General features: G+C 37.5%; 1 protein-coding gene across 1 annotated transcript; it reads right to left on the bottom strand.

Annotated features, from left to right (window-relative positions):
• Positions 1-7,891: 7,891 nt before the first annotated feature.
• On the bottom strand, positions 7,892-14,327 carry LOC102717918 (serine/arginine-rich splicing factor SR45a-like). Its single transcript, XM_040526666.1, has 8 exons — positions 14,173-14,327; positions 13,669-13,710; positions 12,300-12,322; positions 12,014-12,223; positions 11,526-11,634; positions 11,264-11,413; positions 9,218-9,272; positions 7,892-8,445 (listed from the first exon to the last, which is right to left on the bottom strand). The coding sequence occupies exons 3-8, from the start codon at positions 12,320-12,322 to the stop codon at positions 8,129-8,131; spliced, it is 864 nt and encodes a 287-aa protein (XP_040382600.1). The 5' UTR covers positions 13,669-13,710; positions 14,173-14,327; the 3' UTR covers positions 7,892-8,128.
• Between the last annotated feature and the right edge of the window lie 4,523 nt (positions 14,328-18,850).

The following is an 18,850-nucleotide window of genomic DNA, read 5'->3' as shown; positions in this document are numbered from 1 at the left end:
ATGACTTAATTAGGCTTAAAAATTTTTCTAATGAAATAGGCTATATTTATGTAATTAGTTTTGTTATGAGTCTATATTTAATACTCCTAATTAACGTCCAAACATTCGATATGACAAGAGACTAAAAAAATCTCTGGATCCAAACTTTTTATCTACATCTGATACTTCATCTTATAAAAAAATTATATAATTATTGACTATTTTATTATGATTTAGTTTATTAGTATGATCTATAATTTTATATATTTGAACAAAATTTTTAAATAAGATAAAGAATCAAATATAAATAAAAAATTCAACGGCGTAACAAGAAGAGAAGTATTCTATCATGAACATATCATGCGACCTAATTTCATTAGTAGTTTTTTCTTATATTGTGTCTATATGTGGCAGAATAATTAATAGCATGGACACCAGCTATATGGAGCACTGTGAGTGTCCTATGAACAACTTGGCACAAAACTGTGGCATTAAATTCTCACCAATCCTTTCATGCCATGAGCAAATAATGTTCCCCCTCCAACGGTGGAATCAGCGACGCAGCACCTGGTTTGGACTTTCGAAGTCATTGGAAAATATGGCTTCGTCAAAGCAAGTTGCAATTAAGGGACGGCATGGGTCTATCTTTTTGCCTTTTTTTTCTTTTCTTATACTCGTAAACCAAATTTCGGTTTTGTTGTCTTAAATTTGAAGTTGATTTTAAGGATTTTATCGTATTCTATTTTTCAGTGTTTACTTTTAAATTACTAAAAACACATATATAAAATTTTTATTCATAAATTATTTTTCATTTATAAATATGTTATTTGATTTTTTTCTTTTAAAAAAACAAAAGATGACCCTGCATCAATATCTTTTTTCCTAGGGGTACATCATTTACTTTGCTAGTCATCCGGTGGGTGTGTGCAAAATATATATATGTATGTATATATACATGTATAAATACATATATATATATATATATATATTTATATATATAGTCTAGCTACGGTGAGTTGCAACTCACGGGCTGCTCCGTGAGTCGGGGTCCAAAAACATATCAAATCATCTCTATATTTCGATTTATATGGCTCACTAGATTCTTTGTATCAAAATCTTATAGCACGCAAATTTTTTTCATTTTTAGAGATTTTAAGTATTTTTTGAGATTTTTAAAAGTGATACATAAGGCATTGATTATTTTATTAATATAGTACGGTCACTCTTAGAAATCTAAAAAAATACTTAAAAATCTCCAAAAATGAAAAAAATTTGCGTGCTATAAGATTTTGATACAAAGAATCTAGTGAGCCATATAAATCTAAATTTTGAGGTGATTTGATATGTTTTTAGACCCCGACTCACGGAGTAGCCCGTGATTTATATATATATTAGCAAACCTAATATGTGCACCCCTTAGAATAAGCTATTCTATGCCCCCCTCTTTTATAAGACCCAAACCCTCTCCCACCCCCTTTCAAAAGCCCAAAACCCCTCTTTTAGCCTGGTCAAAGCACTCTTCCACCGGTCAAACCCGTAATTTGACCTTCATCCACACCTCACATTTGCCAACTCCTGTCTATCTGAAAAGTGCAATAACACGAAACCAAAAATACAGTAAATGCCTTATAAAATGCAGTAACAATATCAAAATATAGTCATGACGGATCTAGTTTTTTAAAATCACATTTTTTTTAACCAATGTGGTGAAAACGGTTTTGAAAAATAATATAAAACACATGAGATATTGCTCTCTAAAGATTGGGAATACAATATTTTTTAGCTCCCTCACATACATTAGTTGTACTGTAACAACAATATAAAATCATGATATTACTGTACTTCTATGGTGATGTTACTATATTTCTATCACGACGTTATTGTAACTGTGCAACACACATGTTACTGCACGTATGTCACGATGTTACTGCACATCTATCATGACGTTACTGCAATTGTGCAGTAGCAATACATATATTTTATAGTAACATAATGCTATTACTGTATAGGAGACACATCATCACTGCACATATAAATATTTCTTAAGATTTTGAACTTTAAACAACTTTATCTCTCACCTCATATATTATTTTTAAAGAACTTTTATACCATATTGTTTGAAAAAAAAATGTTCTAAAAAATAGATCCCTCATGGGTATGTTTCGACGTTGTTACTGCAAATTAGTCGTCGCGTTACTGTATTTTTATCGTCGTGTTACTGCACAATTACTGAGACGAGAGGTGAGCTTAGATAGACATGAGCGGAAGGCCATAAAGGAGTTAATCCACGCGATTAACCCTTTAACCAGCCTTTAAACAACGTGAGGGTGGTTTTTGGACCTTGGGAGAAAAGTAGGAGGTGAGATGAGTCTTGGAAGGCCTTGGAAGGGAGGGATATAGAATAGCTTATACTAAGAGGTGTACATATTAGTCTTGTCATATATATATATATATATATATATATATATAACACGTGTGTGCGGGCAAATGGAAAACACATAAAACACACGTGTGCCGGTGCGACTTAAACATCAGTTTTTGGTGTAATTTATTGTTACCCGTTGTGTTAAGAAGTTTCACTTAGTGGACCCTGATGTGAGATCATAGGATATTTAGCTCCAAATGTCCTCAGTCGATCGGGTGTGCCCAAGTTATATATAATTTTTTTTTTCATGGAACTTCTTCGTAGTGGTACAGGGTTGATTGAAACGGTATTATCGATTCAGTTCTGTACGGTAAAAAGAAAAGAAAAGGAACTTGTTTTTTGCGCTAATACTCTCCTTTATTTTTATTCGAAGTCTTTAACTTTTGAGTCTATATTTGATCATTCGTTTTATTAAAAAATTATATAATTATTAATTATTCTTTTATGATGTGATTTATTACCAAAGACACTTTAAATCTAACTTATAATTTTGTCATTCTATATAAAACTTTTAAATTTATAAATATAGTTTTAAAAGTGAATGACATCGAGTAAAAAACCGAGGAAGTATTAAGTTTAGGTAACTGGGTCGTTGACCTCATCAAACAAATGTGCATAAACAGTGAAGAAGCGCCACACTAGAACCTGTGGGTTGTCGATCAATATTTATTGAGCTTAGAGAACTTTCATCGCATGTGTGCAAATGCGACTAAACACTATTAGCTTTTTGGTGTAATTTATTATCACAAGATGCGATAGAAGAAGCTTCTCACTTAGTGGGCCTTGATTATATATATGAAACCAACCCCAGGATATTTACCGTAAAAAGGTCATGAAAACCTAATTAATTATATTGGACGTGTAACTATCATGCATGATGAAACCCTTTTCCTAGTGGTACACGATTGTTTGAAACTCAGATATTAATTGGTTCATGCATTCTTTATGACATGATCAACTTAGCTCTCTTGTGTAGTAAAAAGAAAAAGAACTCAATTAGCGCTTTCATATGTACTTTGGATTAGGCAAATTGACCACACCAAAAGGGTAGGAAACCCAAAGTGGCTGCGTGGCCACTAATAGAGCCTATGGGGTTAGGGATGAAGCTAGGATTCGAGTGCGAGGGAGCCAAATTAACTAGTAACTATAGAGATTTCAATGGCCCCATTACCTGTTTTTTCACGAAGAATTCTCCTATCAGAGGATATACGTGGATGGTTCTAATTGATTTTTATGGAAAATTAAATGGAGGAAACCATGTCCTCATCAGATCTCACGGGGACAGGTATAGTCCTTAGTCTCTCATACCCGTTCCCTATGCAGACCCGATTAATAAACGTATATGAGTTTTAACTTTATGTTTGACTGTATTCTGCAATAGTTTAACTGATTTAACCTGTGATCCGGTCCGGCGAAGAAAAGGCTTGTTAGAATGATTTGCAGAGCTCAGTGTGCGGACTTTGATTATGTGAGAGTAAATATGCATGGCTTCGATATTGTCTAGATAGTTGGGGTAATTTATTGGATTCATAGGTTATCCAATTTTGTCGGCGTTCAGTCCACGATGAGTCAGATGATCCTCGTTCTGTCTGTGGGTTCTTCCCGAAGAGTCTCCGAGTTTCTTCCCTCATCTTGTTCTCCTAGCTTGATTTACTAGCATCATCATCTTTTCGCTTCTTTATTTTTATAAGATAAAATTTAAATTTTACTCTTAAGTTTACTGTTTAAAATTTGAAGATATTTTGGTGTGGTCTATTTTACGGCATTAGTTTTTATTATTAGAAACATCTATATAAAATTTTTATTCAAAAAATATTTTTCGTTTGTAAATATGTCGTCTCGTTTTTTTGCTCAATGACCTCTAGGTTATTAGTGTGGTAGATGACACTTTTTTGCGGAGATAGCATGTCAATGATTTAGATCGGCAACAAATACCATGGGTGGCAAATGAGAAGCTAAGATCGATGGTAGGTCAAGGACAGGGATTACTCTAGTTTAGCTCTTAATGCGAGATAACACTCTACTCCTGTTATATGTGTATTATTTGTGTAAACTGAGTGCATGTTGCACAATCTTCTACATGATTCCTCAAGGACCTTCTTGTCTTCAATTATATACTGAGAGGTAGGGTTACAAGAGATAAAAACTTAATATGATAAGACTAAGCATGTCCAACTTATATTCGACTGGTTGTGGATATCTGGATGTAGAATACCCATCATTGTTATATCCCTACTCAGTTACAATCTAATATCTATCTTTACATCTTTCTTTACATGTCGGAACTTTCTTTCCTATACAAATACGCATGGTTATACCCCATATCCGGATATCCCACACGTCATTTTTCATTTGACAGTGTTGGAGTTTCTTTTAATTAACAGTGCAGCTAGGTTTATAGATCCGGTTTTACTTATAAACTGGTCCAACTAGGGACTCCCATCATTTTATTTTTGGAAAAAAAAAAGACAAAACCACGTTTTTGCAAACGAAAATAACTTACGGATGAAACTGTCATATATGTGTCCATATCGACTCCGAAATTAAGTTTTAAAATTTAAATTATAACTTATAAATAGTTGTAACTACGAAATAATGGGTCTTGTTTTTCTTTCCTATACTAAATTATTACATGAGCTCCTGTTATTTTTGGAGGTTTCCCTTAAAAAAATAGAGGATGTTTATTTTCTCCTTGAGCAGTAAAATTAATCCAACCATCTTAATTACCCTTGTTAACAGTGAGCACGTGCTCAGGTTATGTATAGAACATGGGGATGTTATATAGCTATCTTCTAGCAACAAACTAACCGCAATATTATGGCCTGAACAATCGAGCATTGTTTTTCTAGACTTCTTTCGCTCTGCATCGGACACAAGTGGACATGTCTGTTCATAGGAAACAACAGTAGCTACTCTTTGACTCAATCTTTTTAATAGAAATCTGATTTCTAATTGCTGGCATTTTAGTTGGCCTTCTAATAAAAAAACAAAACTAAGAAACAGTTTTGCATGCAAAGCGTGTTTGGAAGATAAGGTTGTACGTGTGTTCAATTAACTTAGGCCCTCGTCGAAAAAGCTAAACATTATATTTGTAAATAAAAAACAATTTATAAATAGAAATTTTATATATGTGTTTTCAGAGATCTGAATGCAAAGGCTAAAAAATAAATTTTGATAAAAAAAACTTTAAAGTCAATTCTAAATTTAAGGTTAAAAATTAAAATTTTGTCTTATATGTATAAACAAAAGCGAAAAGACGATGGCGTTCGCTAACGACAGAAAGATGCTATCATGCTAGCAATGAAACATCGGAATTTCAAAGAACTGTTCTTGGACAACTCAGACACAAAATCCCTTTTGACTTGCATTTTTTCCATTTAGAAAAATATCGCAAGACCTTTTCTCACCGAAGTATAGTTTAAACCGTTTTTAGCATCTTGGTTGACATTCTAATAGATAAACTGAAAAATTGAGCGGCTGCTACGCCAAGCTGGAAGATAAGGACATAATTAAGGTCAGATTATGCATGCATGCATGCGTACGTGACAATGGGATTATTCTTTTTAGGCTGATGATGTCAAAGAAGTACAGCAGAAAAACAGGGGTGCAATTCATGCATTTTCAGACAAATTTGTTTGTCTGTTTCAGGTTTTTCAATGGTAGCACGAGCTGCTATGAGCCTATGACATTCTATGATCATGAGTGTGATAATTAGTTTATTGTGCAGTTGATTTCCGAGTGTGTTTTTGACCAGCTCGCTGCATTTGATTCCGGGGAATTTGTCCCAATTGTGGAGGGAAGTCAACCACAATGGCTAGCTAGATGGAATGTTTTTTCAGTTCACGCAATGGGGGCAATGTCAACTCTACAAGTTGGAACTGACAGGACAACCAATAGAGTCGAATGCATGGCAAAACCAATTCGTACAGTTATCTTTAACCACACCTAGCAGTCTAGATAAGTGATCAGCTCATTCTTAGGCCATGCTCAATGCAAGTTTCATGTATAGGATTATTTAGAGTGACATGTCATCTAAAAAGTTTGAAAGAAGAACAAAACACCCCTCTCTCTCATCTATCGGTGTTTCCTACGTTACATGCAAGACATAATCTATCTAGATAACAGTGCATAGAAGATTTCATCTCCATAAAATTCATTTTATCTCTCTCTTCATTAATACTTTGCCACATCATCAAAAATATCTATATGACACTCTATTTATTGCCCACGAAACTTCCACTAAGATTAGCCTTAGCTGGTGTTTTGAGATAGCTGGGATGGTAGGATTAAAGAATATTCTGATTTCTAATAGCTATTCAATAAGTATAAACAACTAAATTAACTGCTACAATGTAAAATTCCTACTTTGAAAATGTAAGGTAAGGAACTTTTATATGGTGATTTTTTGCACGAAATACATTGTACATCGTTTATAAGTTTGAGAAACATGCTCCCAAAAATCCAAAATCGATTGGAGAAAACGAACGAGCCCTTAGCAGTGTTAGATGTGCATCTGTGTCGTAACAAAACGAAAAAAATAATAATAATCAGAGAAATGCATAAGTAATCCGATACATGAAACCCTTCTATACCCTATACTTTTGCATGTCTAATGTCTCTATGTGAGCTATCTCTTCTACTTAAAACTAGGTGCGCGCCCTCAAAAGGAACAAAAAAAAATCATGTCCCTACAACAGTAAAAGAATTGCGTCAATAAAAAGCCTAAGCGGTTGGTTAAAAAGAACAATTTGATCCTTAAACTAGATCCATGTCTCTAGGGCTAGTCTATTTTTTTTAGAAATAATATTATTTTAATAGAAAATTACAAAATTAGAGGAAAATCGTAATTTAGCTCTCTGTCAAACGGTGGTGGGTATTCGCTAGGCCCTGCTGTTCAACATGGGCCCTTATCGAACACCCAATGTTCAACAGCGTCGCGCGACCTATTGAACTGTTGATAGGGTCTATCGAACTACGGCAGTTTAACAAAGAGCTAAATTTATGATTTTCCGCAAATTGCCTCTAATTTTACGATTTTTCATTAAAATAATATTATTTCTAAAAAAAATCGCCTATTCTAACTCACATAACCACTCCTGGTTCTGAAATGCCATGTTGCCATGCACCAAAATGTTATTAGTTTAATTAGAAGGCCTCCACTCTCCATCCTCCCTACTTGCAGCTTGCCCAAAAGGAGAGAAATTTCCTAATCACCCTACAAAAACCGACCAAAATATGGGCCTACAAGAGAGAGAGAGAGAGAGAGCAAAGTTTGTTGAGTCTCAAAGGCCATGAAAACCAAAAGAGGTCACACTGATTGTTCAGTTTTCAACTCTTGGGGCCTCCCGCGTTCAGGCAGCACGGGACCACAACAGTTGGCTAACCGTCCTAACACACGATCATTTTGACTACTTCAAATTAACAGAACAAACAATCCAGCTGAATAAGCAACCAAACAACTATACGAATTCCATGAGAATGCTAGTGTTCAAACCTTTATGCTTTGTCCCAGAACACACTGAAATATCAAAAGTTATAACAGTATAATATCTTCTCATCAGAAACTACGAGGATAACGTGCTTAACCAAATTCAGCTAAAGCTGCTAGGAGACTCCATAACACTGTCTGATACTGAACCACAAGTTCATACCGGTACTCAATAATCCCAAAACAGAAATCCAGTCCTACAAACACCGGAAGGGAAAACCCTAGTAGAGTGGTTTCTAGTCCTTTTTATGGTTCCCATTGGTAGCTGGTGACCTGGACCGGTCTCCATGCCTTCTGTGTGAATCTCTGCCATGTGGCGAGCTGCCACGGCGATCCCTTGAGCGCGAGCGGTCCCTGCGACGATCCCTCGAGCGAGAGCGGTCCCTGCGGCGGTCCCTCGAGCGAGAGCGGTCCCTCCGGCGGTCCCTCGAGCGAGAACGGTCCCTCCGGCGATCCCTCGAGCGTGAGCGGTCCCTCTGACGGTCCCTTGAGCGAGATCGCTCTCTCCTGCGAGACCGGTAAGGTGATGGACTCCTGGACTGTCTTTGGGAGCCTGAATTACACAAAGAATGAAGATCTGGTTATAATATCAGCTTACTTTTAATATTTTTTTCAAAGAAGACCAATCCCAATATGACACATATGCTGTTGATGTGTGTAAAACCTATCATAGACCAACAAAACCAAGCTGAGATACATTTTTCCATTTCTCCAGAGAAAATCACCAAGGCTAGGTTCATGATTTAAGTCAAACAAATATCACAGCCTGTCACAGATCTACTTTCAGTTTTTGTCATGCCAGATCCTCGAAGCTAAAATTATTTGAAGTCTTGGGGAGAGACTTACCAAAACAGTTGCACTCTAGTGAGAAAGTGACTTGGAACTACACCCCTGTCCCCCAAAAGACTAAATTTCTAGACATGAACCTGGACATGCGCACGTCTAGGTTCATAGTCAGAAGTTGTTCTTTTTGGGATTTTGAACTATAACTAACATCAAATTCCGTAGACAAATCACAATTTATGTGAAGGGAAAAGACGAGTTCATTACTGAAAAATAAAATCAAGAATTGACTACTGAATATAAACATTCCAGGGAGTGTGATAATCTTCTATGTTTTGGTCCCAACTTTATTTGATGACTTTGCAAAGAAGCACATTGACAGGATCTAAGTCTACTAAGATATAAACTTGATCTTTGTACACATAAATACTACTCCCTCCGTCCAAAAATAACTTCATCTTTCTCGTTCAGCAAGCCAAATAATATGAGTAATGGAAAGCATTACTTGCAAAAAAGAAAAGAAAAGGATGTGATGTGCATACCTCTGCGGCCACAATATTTTCCAGGAGTAGGAGTTCTCTCCCGAGTTCTTTTAGCCTGACATGAAGATATTTGCACGAATTTTAGTATGTTTTCATTGATGAGATAAATGGCCAACTTCTGCAGTAGGAACCTGGGACCAACTTGTATATTCGTTCTAATATAAATTACTTCTTACTACCTACATAAGAACAGTGAAAGTATATCCATTTGCTATAAATAATAAGGCAAATCATTAAACTATCCTATCAAAATCCCTGTGATGCAAGTAGATGGGAATAACTTTACGTTGCATTTCAGCTCAATCAAAGTCGAGTTTTGTGCATCTCCTCCATAGTAGATGAAGCCATGGTGAAGCATTGGATGTTGCCTCAATCATATGATTCATGGAATGATGTTGATGAAGCATGCATGGGTCCGGTAGCCTGGGTAGTGTTGTCGTGACACGTCAGCGGCATGTAAGCTCAGTTGATGTAGAAAACGTGTGGAACTTGCTGCATGGTGAGGTCGAGATTGGTGACGAAGAGTTGGTGATGCAAAGCACAGCGTGCCACATACATCAGTCCGGTAGCCTGGGTGGTGTTGTCGTGACATGCCAGCGGCCTGTAAGCTCAGTCGATGTAGACAGCATGTGGAACTTGCTGCATGACGAGGTCGAGGTTGGTGAAGATGAGTTGGTGATGCAAAGCATATCATGCCACATGTTCAATGCTCCAAAACCGCTAAACGGCATCGGCCCTCAGGTTGGTGCAGAGAGGGTAAGCCATGTTGGTGAGGAAGGTGCAGACGATAAGCGGTGAAGATGAGCTCGGTGGGGTGGTGATAAGCACCAACAGGGCAGCAGCACAAGCGATTGGTGTCAACCATGGTCGAAGAGAGCATGGCATGCACCAACCAGGTTGACGTTGAGGCAGCTCACCATAAACTGGAAGTTCAGGAAGTCAGCACGAGGAGTTAAGACCCCATTTGAAGAGGCAGAGGTCTTTCTCCATTCTCACACTAGGACAGCATCAGAGTACAACACATACTATTCCCTTCTAATTTAATCCATTTCACCTGTGTAGGGCTCCCTAGGTACGCTGCCCTGAATATTTATTGCCCACAAGACAAAGAACTTAAAGCTTTCTAACCCTTCTTTACCTGTAAGGATGTAGCGTCCCTCTATACATCTCTTCAGGTAGGATCTTATTACATCACCGTCCAGCCAGAACTTTTCATAGTCATACATATCATGGTTGACTGGTAGTATCTATACCTGTTATGGTCATGGTAATATCCTAATCCTGATCTTAGGAAATCTGGCATGGGCATCCTGCTACAGCAATATCGATCATAGTTTTGTGAACAGTTTCCAATACTACGTGTGTTTATATGCTTTAGATAATCTTGCATGCTTCCAAGTTGTTTCGAACAGTGTATTGTTATAAAACTTTTGTACCGTTCTTTACAATGAGTTGTTACAATGTCTTGATTAGTAATGTCCTCACAATAATTGAACATGTTGACATATGTATCCATCCATACAGCATATAACATTATAGAAGAAAAATATACATTTTATGGACTTCGACACAAATAAACATAGCAGGTACATATAATAGAAGTATTTTATCAAATGGTAGGATCATGATCATAAGATCGAATCAGGCTTCAGACAAAAAAGCATGCCTAGTATACCAACACTGACAGATTGGTTTACTCATAACATAAATCATTCCCAAGTACCAGCAATGCTTCACCAAAATTCGTAACTGATCTGAATATAGTTTTTCAAGTTTAGTTTTAAAAATACAAGACATTGTTTCCGTAGTAAGAAAACGTGATGTCACTAATGCATCAAAAAAGGACAAGATAAGGAATGTCAAAAAACAGAACTTAAGAAATTGCAGTTGAGATATATGGTTCAGTTTATAAGAATGCTTCCTACAGATATGTGAACGGTAGCATAGACAAAACATGACAACAGAACTACCCAGGCTTGTTGATAGGAATACAACAGCAAAGAAATGATGAATTGTTTTATTATGGTTAGTGTAAAAGCATCTTACTTTCTCTACAGTGACCAGGCGACCTTCAAGTACAGTGCGGTGCAGGTACTTTATGCAGCGTCTTGCATCATCAACAGTATCCATGGTCACAAAGGCAAACCCACGGGATTCTTTTGTGCGAGGATCAAGAACAACATGACAGCTTTGAACCTGCAGATTAAATACTATGTCAGATCTGAAAATGGTTATCAGAACAGATAATCTGATAAATATAATTCAAAGTCAAAATTATAACAGATGCATCAACAAAATTTGGACAAACCTTTCCCTCCTTACTGAAGAATTTCTCTAGGTCTTCCTCAGTTACGCGCGTGGATAATCCAGTCACATAAAGGTTATTCCCAGGATTTCTTAAATCATCATCTCGGCTCCTATGCAAGATCAAGAATTGAAACTCAGTACTATACAGCTTTGCATAACAACTAACAGAACTACATTTTGCAACTTGAGGTACAGAAGCTAAATATATAATGATCCTTCACCAATCAATCATATCTTAAGTTTAGGGGCGATGGCAGGTTACAAATATGTAGGCATATGTGTTCTACTTGTAGGGTTTTTACAGAGAAGTGTTATTTTTTTGCAATAGGGCAAGCGGTGAATTGGTCACATATAATCATGCATACAAGTTTTACATTAGAAAAGATTTTACCTAGTTGTTGCATTTTGTATTTTTAAACTTATAATAATTTTTACTTGGGATCCATTACAACACAGAAATATGATGCTAGTACAGAGAAATGTACATGCCTGGAGCGACTCCTATCCCTTGACCTTGACCTTGATCTGCCATGTCTTCTAGGGCGAGGAGACTTTGAAGAACTACGCCTCCTTGGAGACCTTGAGTCACTCCTCTTTGGAGGAGGTGACCTAGAAGTACTGCGTCTCACTGGAGTGGGTGACTTTGACTTTGAAGTGCCATTCCTATCCACAGGAGGTGTAATAGAACGCGCAGTGTACCTGAAAGTATAATTGTACGAATTAGAACACAGAGAATAAATAATGTTTGATGTAAGATGTCATAGGAGAAACTGACCTCACTTCCTTGGATTGCGACATCTAATAAAAACACACAGAGGAAACAACATCAGATATAAAAACAAAAACAAAAACCACTGCACTATACAAAACCATTTGAAAAAAGGAATAACTAAATTATGAACAAAAGTGTAAACATTGACAAGTAGCTATGAATGATAAAAATGTGTATGGTGCAGTATTTGTCATTGTAAGAAAAGAATCATAGTAATACTTAAGCCTATAGCAAGCAGTCCTGTAAATGTGAACAACACAAAAGTAGTTGCATCAAATCTTACTTTTTTTTAGAAAAGGCAAGTGTGCTTACATTTGAAAAGTAACTGTAATGCAAACTTAAAATATAGTTACACCAGATTAAATTGATGTGACATGGTATAGGCTATCCTAATAAGGTATAACAATCAGTAGATGAAAATTAGTGTGAACTCTATATAAATATATGATATAAATGTCCCTACATCTCAAAATAATGTCCATAACAGTCAGATGACATGTGCATAAGCTGAACACAAGGAACAATCCTGCCATCAAGAACAGCATTTATCTAATAGATCTATACTGTATAGGTTAATTTTTTGAAGAACATATTCCTCTGTTATAGGGATCTTAACACTGAGCAAAAATACATATTATTAAATTGGCTCAACAACTGAATGCATATATAAGATGTTCATTTTAGGGTCGGGAGTAACTTGGGCTGAGGCTGTGAGGTTTTAGCAGGCTTTCCAGCCACAAAATTAGAATGAGTAAAAAGTGATTGCAAACTCTAGATCTTCGTATGTGACATAAGGGGAAACTGTTCTGCGATGTGATAAATGCAAAATATGCGTCGCAGCACTACAGTTTCATTGGTTACATTGGAGGATGAAATTGTAATACAAAAGCAAGCACTATAGCACACATGCTGAATAAAGAATGCAAATGAATGGTCGAGCACATGGCGATGAATCCAGAAATATAACCACAACAGTATTGCACAAACTAATATGATACAATAGCTTGATAGATTACAAAGATTAGCAAGACATAGCCTGAAGAAACAAAGAGTAGTGTTTCCAGCCTAAATGAACAGCCAAAAGTGGAATGCTGTTTAGTGTAACCCATATCACATAATCTCTTTCTAGCAGGTCAAATTGAGATGAAGCAAAAAAACAATCATGCTCATTCCATCTCATATTCCCTGCCATTTCCACTTGAGGCCTTGTTTGGTTATTCCCCAAGAGGGAGGGATTGGAGAGGATTGAGGGGGGATAATTCCACACCACAATAGGTGTGGAATAAATCTCTTCCTAATCCCCTTGAATCCCCCTGTGATTGGGATTAACCGAACAAGGCCTGAGGGAGTTAAGGGAGGCACCGAAAGATACCTCAAATCTTCCAATCCCACGAACCAGCTAACTACGGCAAACCTGGAAGGAAACAAGATGAAAAGCGGTCAGATATAAGCAGCAAATGAAATGTAAATGCGAGATAAACAAAACCCATTCCTATCATCTCATTGTTCAATGATTCCAATGTCTCCGGTTGAGCATCCAACCATATACGCTGCTCAACTTTCTCACGCTCTTCTACCGTCCTACCGATTAAAAAGTAAAAAAAAAAAAAACATAAGCTCGTCCACAACCCAGATCTCGCGAACAACATGGACGGACGGACGGACGGACGGATTGAACCCTAGCGGGAGAAACCAAATACTAGGAAGGAAGTGACCCAAATAAACAACCCCCCCCCCCTCCCGATTTCGTAGCGCGCAGCGCGGAAGAAAGCGAGGAAACAAAAGTGGTAGGGCAGATCGAGTCGAGCAGCAAGTAAGGGCGGGATAGATTGAGCGCGATCCGGAAAAAAAAAAAGAGTGGGGAGAAGGGTCTCACGCGAGGGCCGGCCGCGCCAGCACCGAGGGTCTCCGGCGGACGGGGGCTCGTCGAGGTCCTCGGCGGCCGGATCTGGCCGTGGGCGGAGGCGGATGAGCGGATGGGCGGAGGCGGATTTGTTTATGTTTTTTTCTTTTCTCGCGCTCTCTTTTCTGGGCGAGTCTATCGCGATAGGAATAGGATGCGGCGCGGCGTGCACTGCAGGCTCGGGTGGCTGTCCGATGGGTTGCGGACGGACGGATGGAGGGGTGCCGCGGCGAGAAAATGGATAAGTGGATCAACGGTACGGCCACGCTTTCTGGCCGCGTTCAACACGACAGGTATAAGTTAACCCGTGCCTTGCACGCAAAACGTAACGCAGTAATACATTAGTACATGATTAATTAACTATTAATTATTAAAAAAATATAAAATAGATTAATATGATTTTTAAAACAATTTTTTTATAGAAAATTTTTTAAAAAAATACACCGTTTAACAGTTAGGAAAGTGTGCGCGCGAAAAACGAATAAGGTAAGTTACTAAGGGGGCCTTCCGAACGCGGCCTCTTTGTATTCCGCAATAGTCATGGAATTATTTGTCAGAAGAAAAGAGTGTCCACACTAGTTAGAAAAATATATGGGCGGTCCTTAAACTTGAGAACGAGTGTCACTTTGGTTCATGAACTTTAAAACTGCATAATCTATAATTTTTGTTTAATAATTCGTAGCGGGTCTAAACCTTATTTGACCTAATTTGACCTAGACTGACTCCCGATGTGTCAATCCACGTAGACAAAACATTTATAATTTACCACCTCCACGATAAAGAATGCTAGAATAATTGCAATTTAATCCTTAATGGTACAGTACCTCTGTAGAAACCCCTAAAAAATCTCCTAACCCCTCCCTCACCAGTCGCTGCTTTCCTTTCCATGCTATGGCTGGGGAAGAATGGGAGGGATGTGAGGGGTTAGGGGATTTTTTAGAGTTTCTATAGAGATCCTGTACCGTCAAGGATTAAATTATAATTATTCCAGTATTTTTTATCGTGGAGGGGTAAATTACAAATGTTGTTTCTACGTGGATTGCCACGTCGGGTGTCAACCTAGATCAAATGAGCTTTGGACTGTTGCGAATTATTAAACTAAGATTATGGACCTAGATATGTAGTTTTCAAGTTGATGGGCCTAAGTGACACTCGCTCTCAAGTTTAAAGATTGTCTATGTATTTTAATTCTTTAGTATTTAATTTTAAATTTCACTGTGCCACTAAATCAAACTATCCCGAACTATGGATTTAAAACCCATGTATCACAAACCTAAAAATTAAACGCCAAATGTTCACAAAACTACATATTTAAGACGTTGTATCATATCATAAAACTATTGATTTAACATTAACTTTATCATAAAATTTGGAGTTTTGCAATAAAGGACTTTCAGTTTGTAGTTTTCTAAGAAAAGTATGTGTGTGATGTACAATCTTAAATATATAATTTTGTAATAGTTTGATCAAAGTGCATGTATTTTGCAAACTTTAATCTAATTGATTTTTAGTTTGGTGTAGGTGAAAGTTGGGTTCAATTTAAATATCCAAAAGGTACTATTGAAGCTACCAAAAGTATTGACAGGGCCTGAAAAGTGGTGTTTATTTATGTGATATATGTGTTTATAATTTCCGGTTTTGGGTCAAATAGGTGGGAAAGATGCATGCCATGAAAAACTCTGTTAAGGTACACATAGGATTTTATCGTGTTGAAAAAGTTTGTAATGAATTGCAGTTTCATATCTAACAGAGTATTTCTGTGAGGACATCCCAAAGCCTAGGTGGTGCAATGCTCCGAGACATATCAGCGCGAAATATCTGGATGGATGAGGTCTCAGATAAAACCCAAATTGTTACAGTATCCATCCAACCTCATCGCAGACCCTGACATGTCTTGAAGAGGGCACTACAAAGGCTCTAAGCCATCGGATATGAAATAGAAGACATAACCATTGGAATAGCCACGTCAGTCATCTACGTCATACGCCCGTCAACCACTCGATGGTGGCGACCAGAAGCGTACCCCAGAGACTCGATCTCAACAAAGGCATATTCCCCGGTTATCTCAACCATTTCAAACCCATCCTCATGTGGGACTAGTCGCTCAGGAATGCAACATAGTCTCATATAAATCATCTCAAGCATGATATCCGAATCATAAGTGGTTCTAAGCATAAAGCATAAATAGTCTTAATAAGTTCTAAGTAGTACTTGGCGACAAGCCATACATATTGGTTCATGCGGTAAGCTGCTACCCAAAAGCCCATAGGCAAACTGGCTAGGGTAATCCCTAGTTAGAACCATCCTGGAAATCACAAGCTGCATCAAACTCCTCATCCAAATAGTCATTAACTGTAGCAGAGTCTGAGCCAAAAACAAGTAAAAGAAAGCAAGAAATCAGTACATTAATCAAATTAATGTACTAGCAAGTCGGTGACAACCCTAGCATGCTACATGTTGGTCATATTCAAGGATAAGTTGTGTATAGGTAAATTTTTGCATAAATGCCAATTTTTATTCACAACATGTTTCGCAACGGAAATTTTATAACAATAGTATAGAGTAAGTAAAGCTTGTTATGTAAATAAATAAATAACACACATCTACCCCTCAAGGTAGATCATCACCACTTACCATCATATCATCACCATTCACCGAACTTTGCCCAAGTTCACCAACAAAACATTTCAACCATTTTCAAGTTCACAAGAGTTTATCAAAATCACAAACTATACTCATGACACTTCAACATGTCGCTCATGACTGTGAGCACGGCTAATCGATTAGTTTTAGACTCTGCAGAGTTTGTACAACTTTTAAGCCCACATGATATGGATCGCTCTAGTTTATCCGATACCCGTCGGTATCACCACACTCTACACATTGAGTGTGACCTAGAGGTCATAACGAAACCGTTACATTGTTTATTGTCTAGCCTTGCACCAGCACAATGTGTGTTTTACCCACGCTACTAGCAAAGTAGCGTCACTAGGTAGCGGGCCCACGCTTTAACCTAGCGCCGTAAGGAACCCTACCCGGAATCCCTCACGAGGCACGGCACCGTTGTATTGGACAGACTACCCGCTCAAATCATCACATACCACATGTCATTAATCAATTTCAACAAATCACAAACCATAGAAAGTTCCGATAAGTTGCCAAAACCCGGTAACCCATACTCTTCGGCCTACCAAGATACAAGGCTAAACTCTAAACAACTTAATAGGTTAAGACCAGCCCATACTTAGCATATATGGTTTGTACTGTTTTCATTAGTTGGTGATATAGAGTGAGGTCTTTAATCGACCCGGGCGAACGCTCCCCCTATCGGTGCACATCTACCACCATATGTACATCACTCGCCGCCCAAGTCTAAAAACAAGTTTTCTCCATTTTCTGTTCACAATACTCACACATTTAAAATTTTGTCCAGTAGCATCAAAATAACCTTTTTCACATATAACATTTATCAAAATGAGTAATTTGTAAGGCGGTAACCGAATATATAAGCATATAGCGGCAATATAAGCATAGCATAATCCCAAATAACACAATAATTGTATCCAAGAGCACCCTATGGTTACAACCAGCAAAGATTCAATATTTCAAGGTGGGTTATGTAGCAATTAGGTCATATCTACCATTCCCACATTTATATAATTTCTTTTACTAAAATTAATAGTAGCTAATGTATGCATGTTTGCAACAGAATCATTTAGCCCAATAAAACATAGGATCAAAGTGGTCAAAGGAGGGGCTGACTTGCCTTCGTCCGCAAACACCTGAACCTGGTCTTCAACAAACTCACATTCTTCTTCTTCGACGTATTCTTCATCTATTCAAAATACGCGTATACGATAGATACAAAAATGCATAAAAACCAAAAATGCATGAAAATGCATGAGACTTATGCGGTGAGTGTGTGCTGGTCTCAGGTGGCCTCTAGTGAAAGAATTTTTATTTTATCACTTTGTTTTACAGATATATGCATTTAATAATTAAAAAGGTTTAAAAAGGGCTAAGTTTTATTAAGCAACATTTTTGTACAGAAGTGAAGAAAATTACTTTTACAAAGTTACAGAGCATGATTTTATAAAATTAACAGAAGTGGTTTCACAATTTTTAGACCTATTTTCAATTTGTTATGGATTTAACAAGCTCTAGGAGACATTTAGGGTAAAACAAAAATAAAGGAGAAGTTTGTACAAAAAAGTACCAAGTTTTATATTTTTCTAAAATAGTTCACAGTTCCACGGATCTAACAAAATTGGTTTCATAATTTTTGGAGTTAAAATGAATTTTCTACAAAATTTTGAAGTTCTGCTTATTCTCAGCTAAAAAAAATAGAAATTAGTTTTCAAAATTTAATTTCAGCCGGGCCCACATGTCAGTGAATGGCATTTTGTGAAGTGAGGGGCGTTTTGCAAAAAGGCCCTCGGAAGATAGGAAATCAACCCGCACTCCCTTGCTACAGTAATATGTTTCTAGGCAGTTTTCGGATAGGACTCTAGCTTTAGTCGAATTCCCCAAAGGAGGTCCCTGGTCGGGCTCACAGGAGGGGCAGCCATGCCTGGCTCGATCTAGGGGTCGCCGGTGGCGAACCGAAGCTCGGATGGGGTTGTGATCAACAGAGAAAATGGAGAGGAGGTCA

Source organism: Oryza brachyantha, chromosome 8 (genome assembly GCF_000231095.2).
Source record: "Oryza brachyantha chromosome 8, ObraRS2, whole genome shotgun sequence".
In the NCBI taxonomy this organism is placed as follows: Eukaryota; Viridiplantae; Streptophyta; class Magnoliopsida; order Poales; family Poaceae; genus Oryza; species Oryza brachyantha.
Note: the sequence above shows the minus strand (reverse complement) of the source record. Positions and strands in the feature narration are given on the sequence as shown.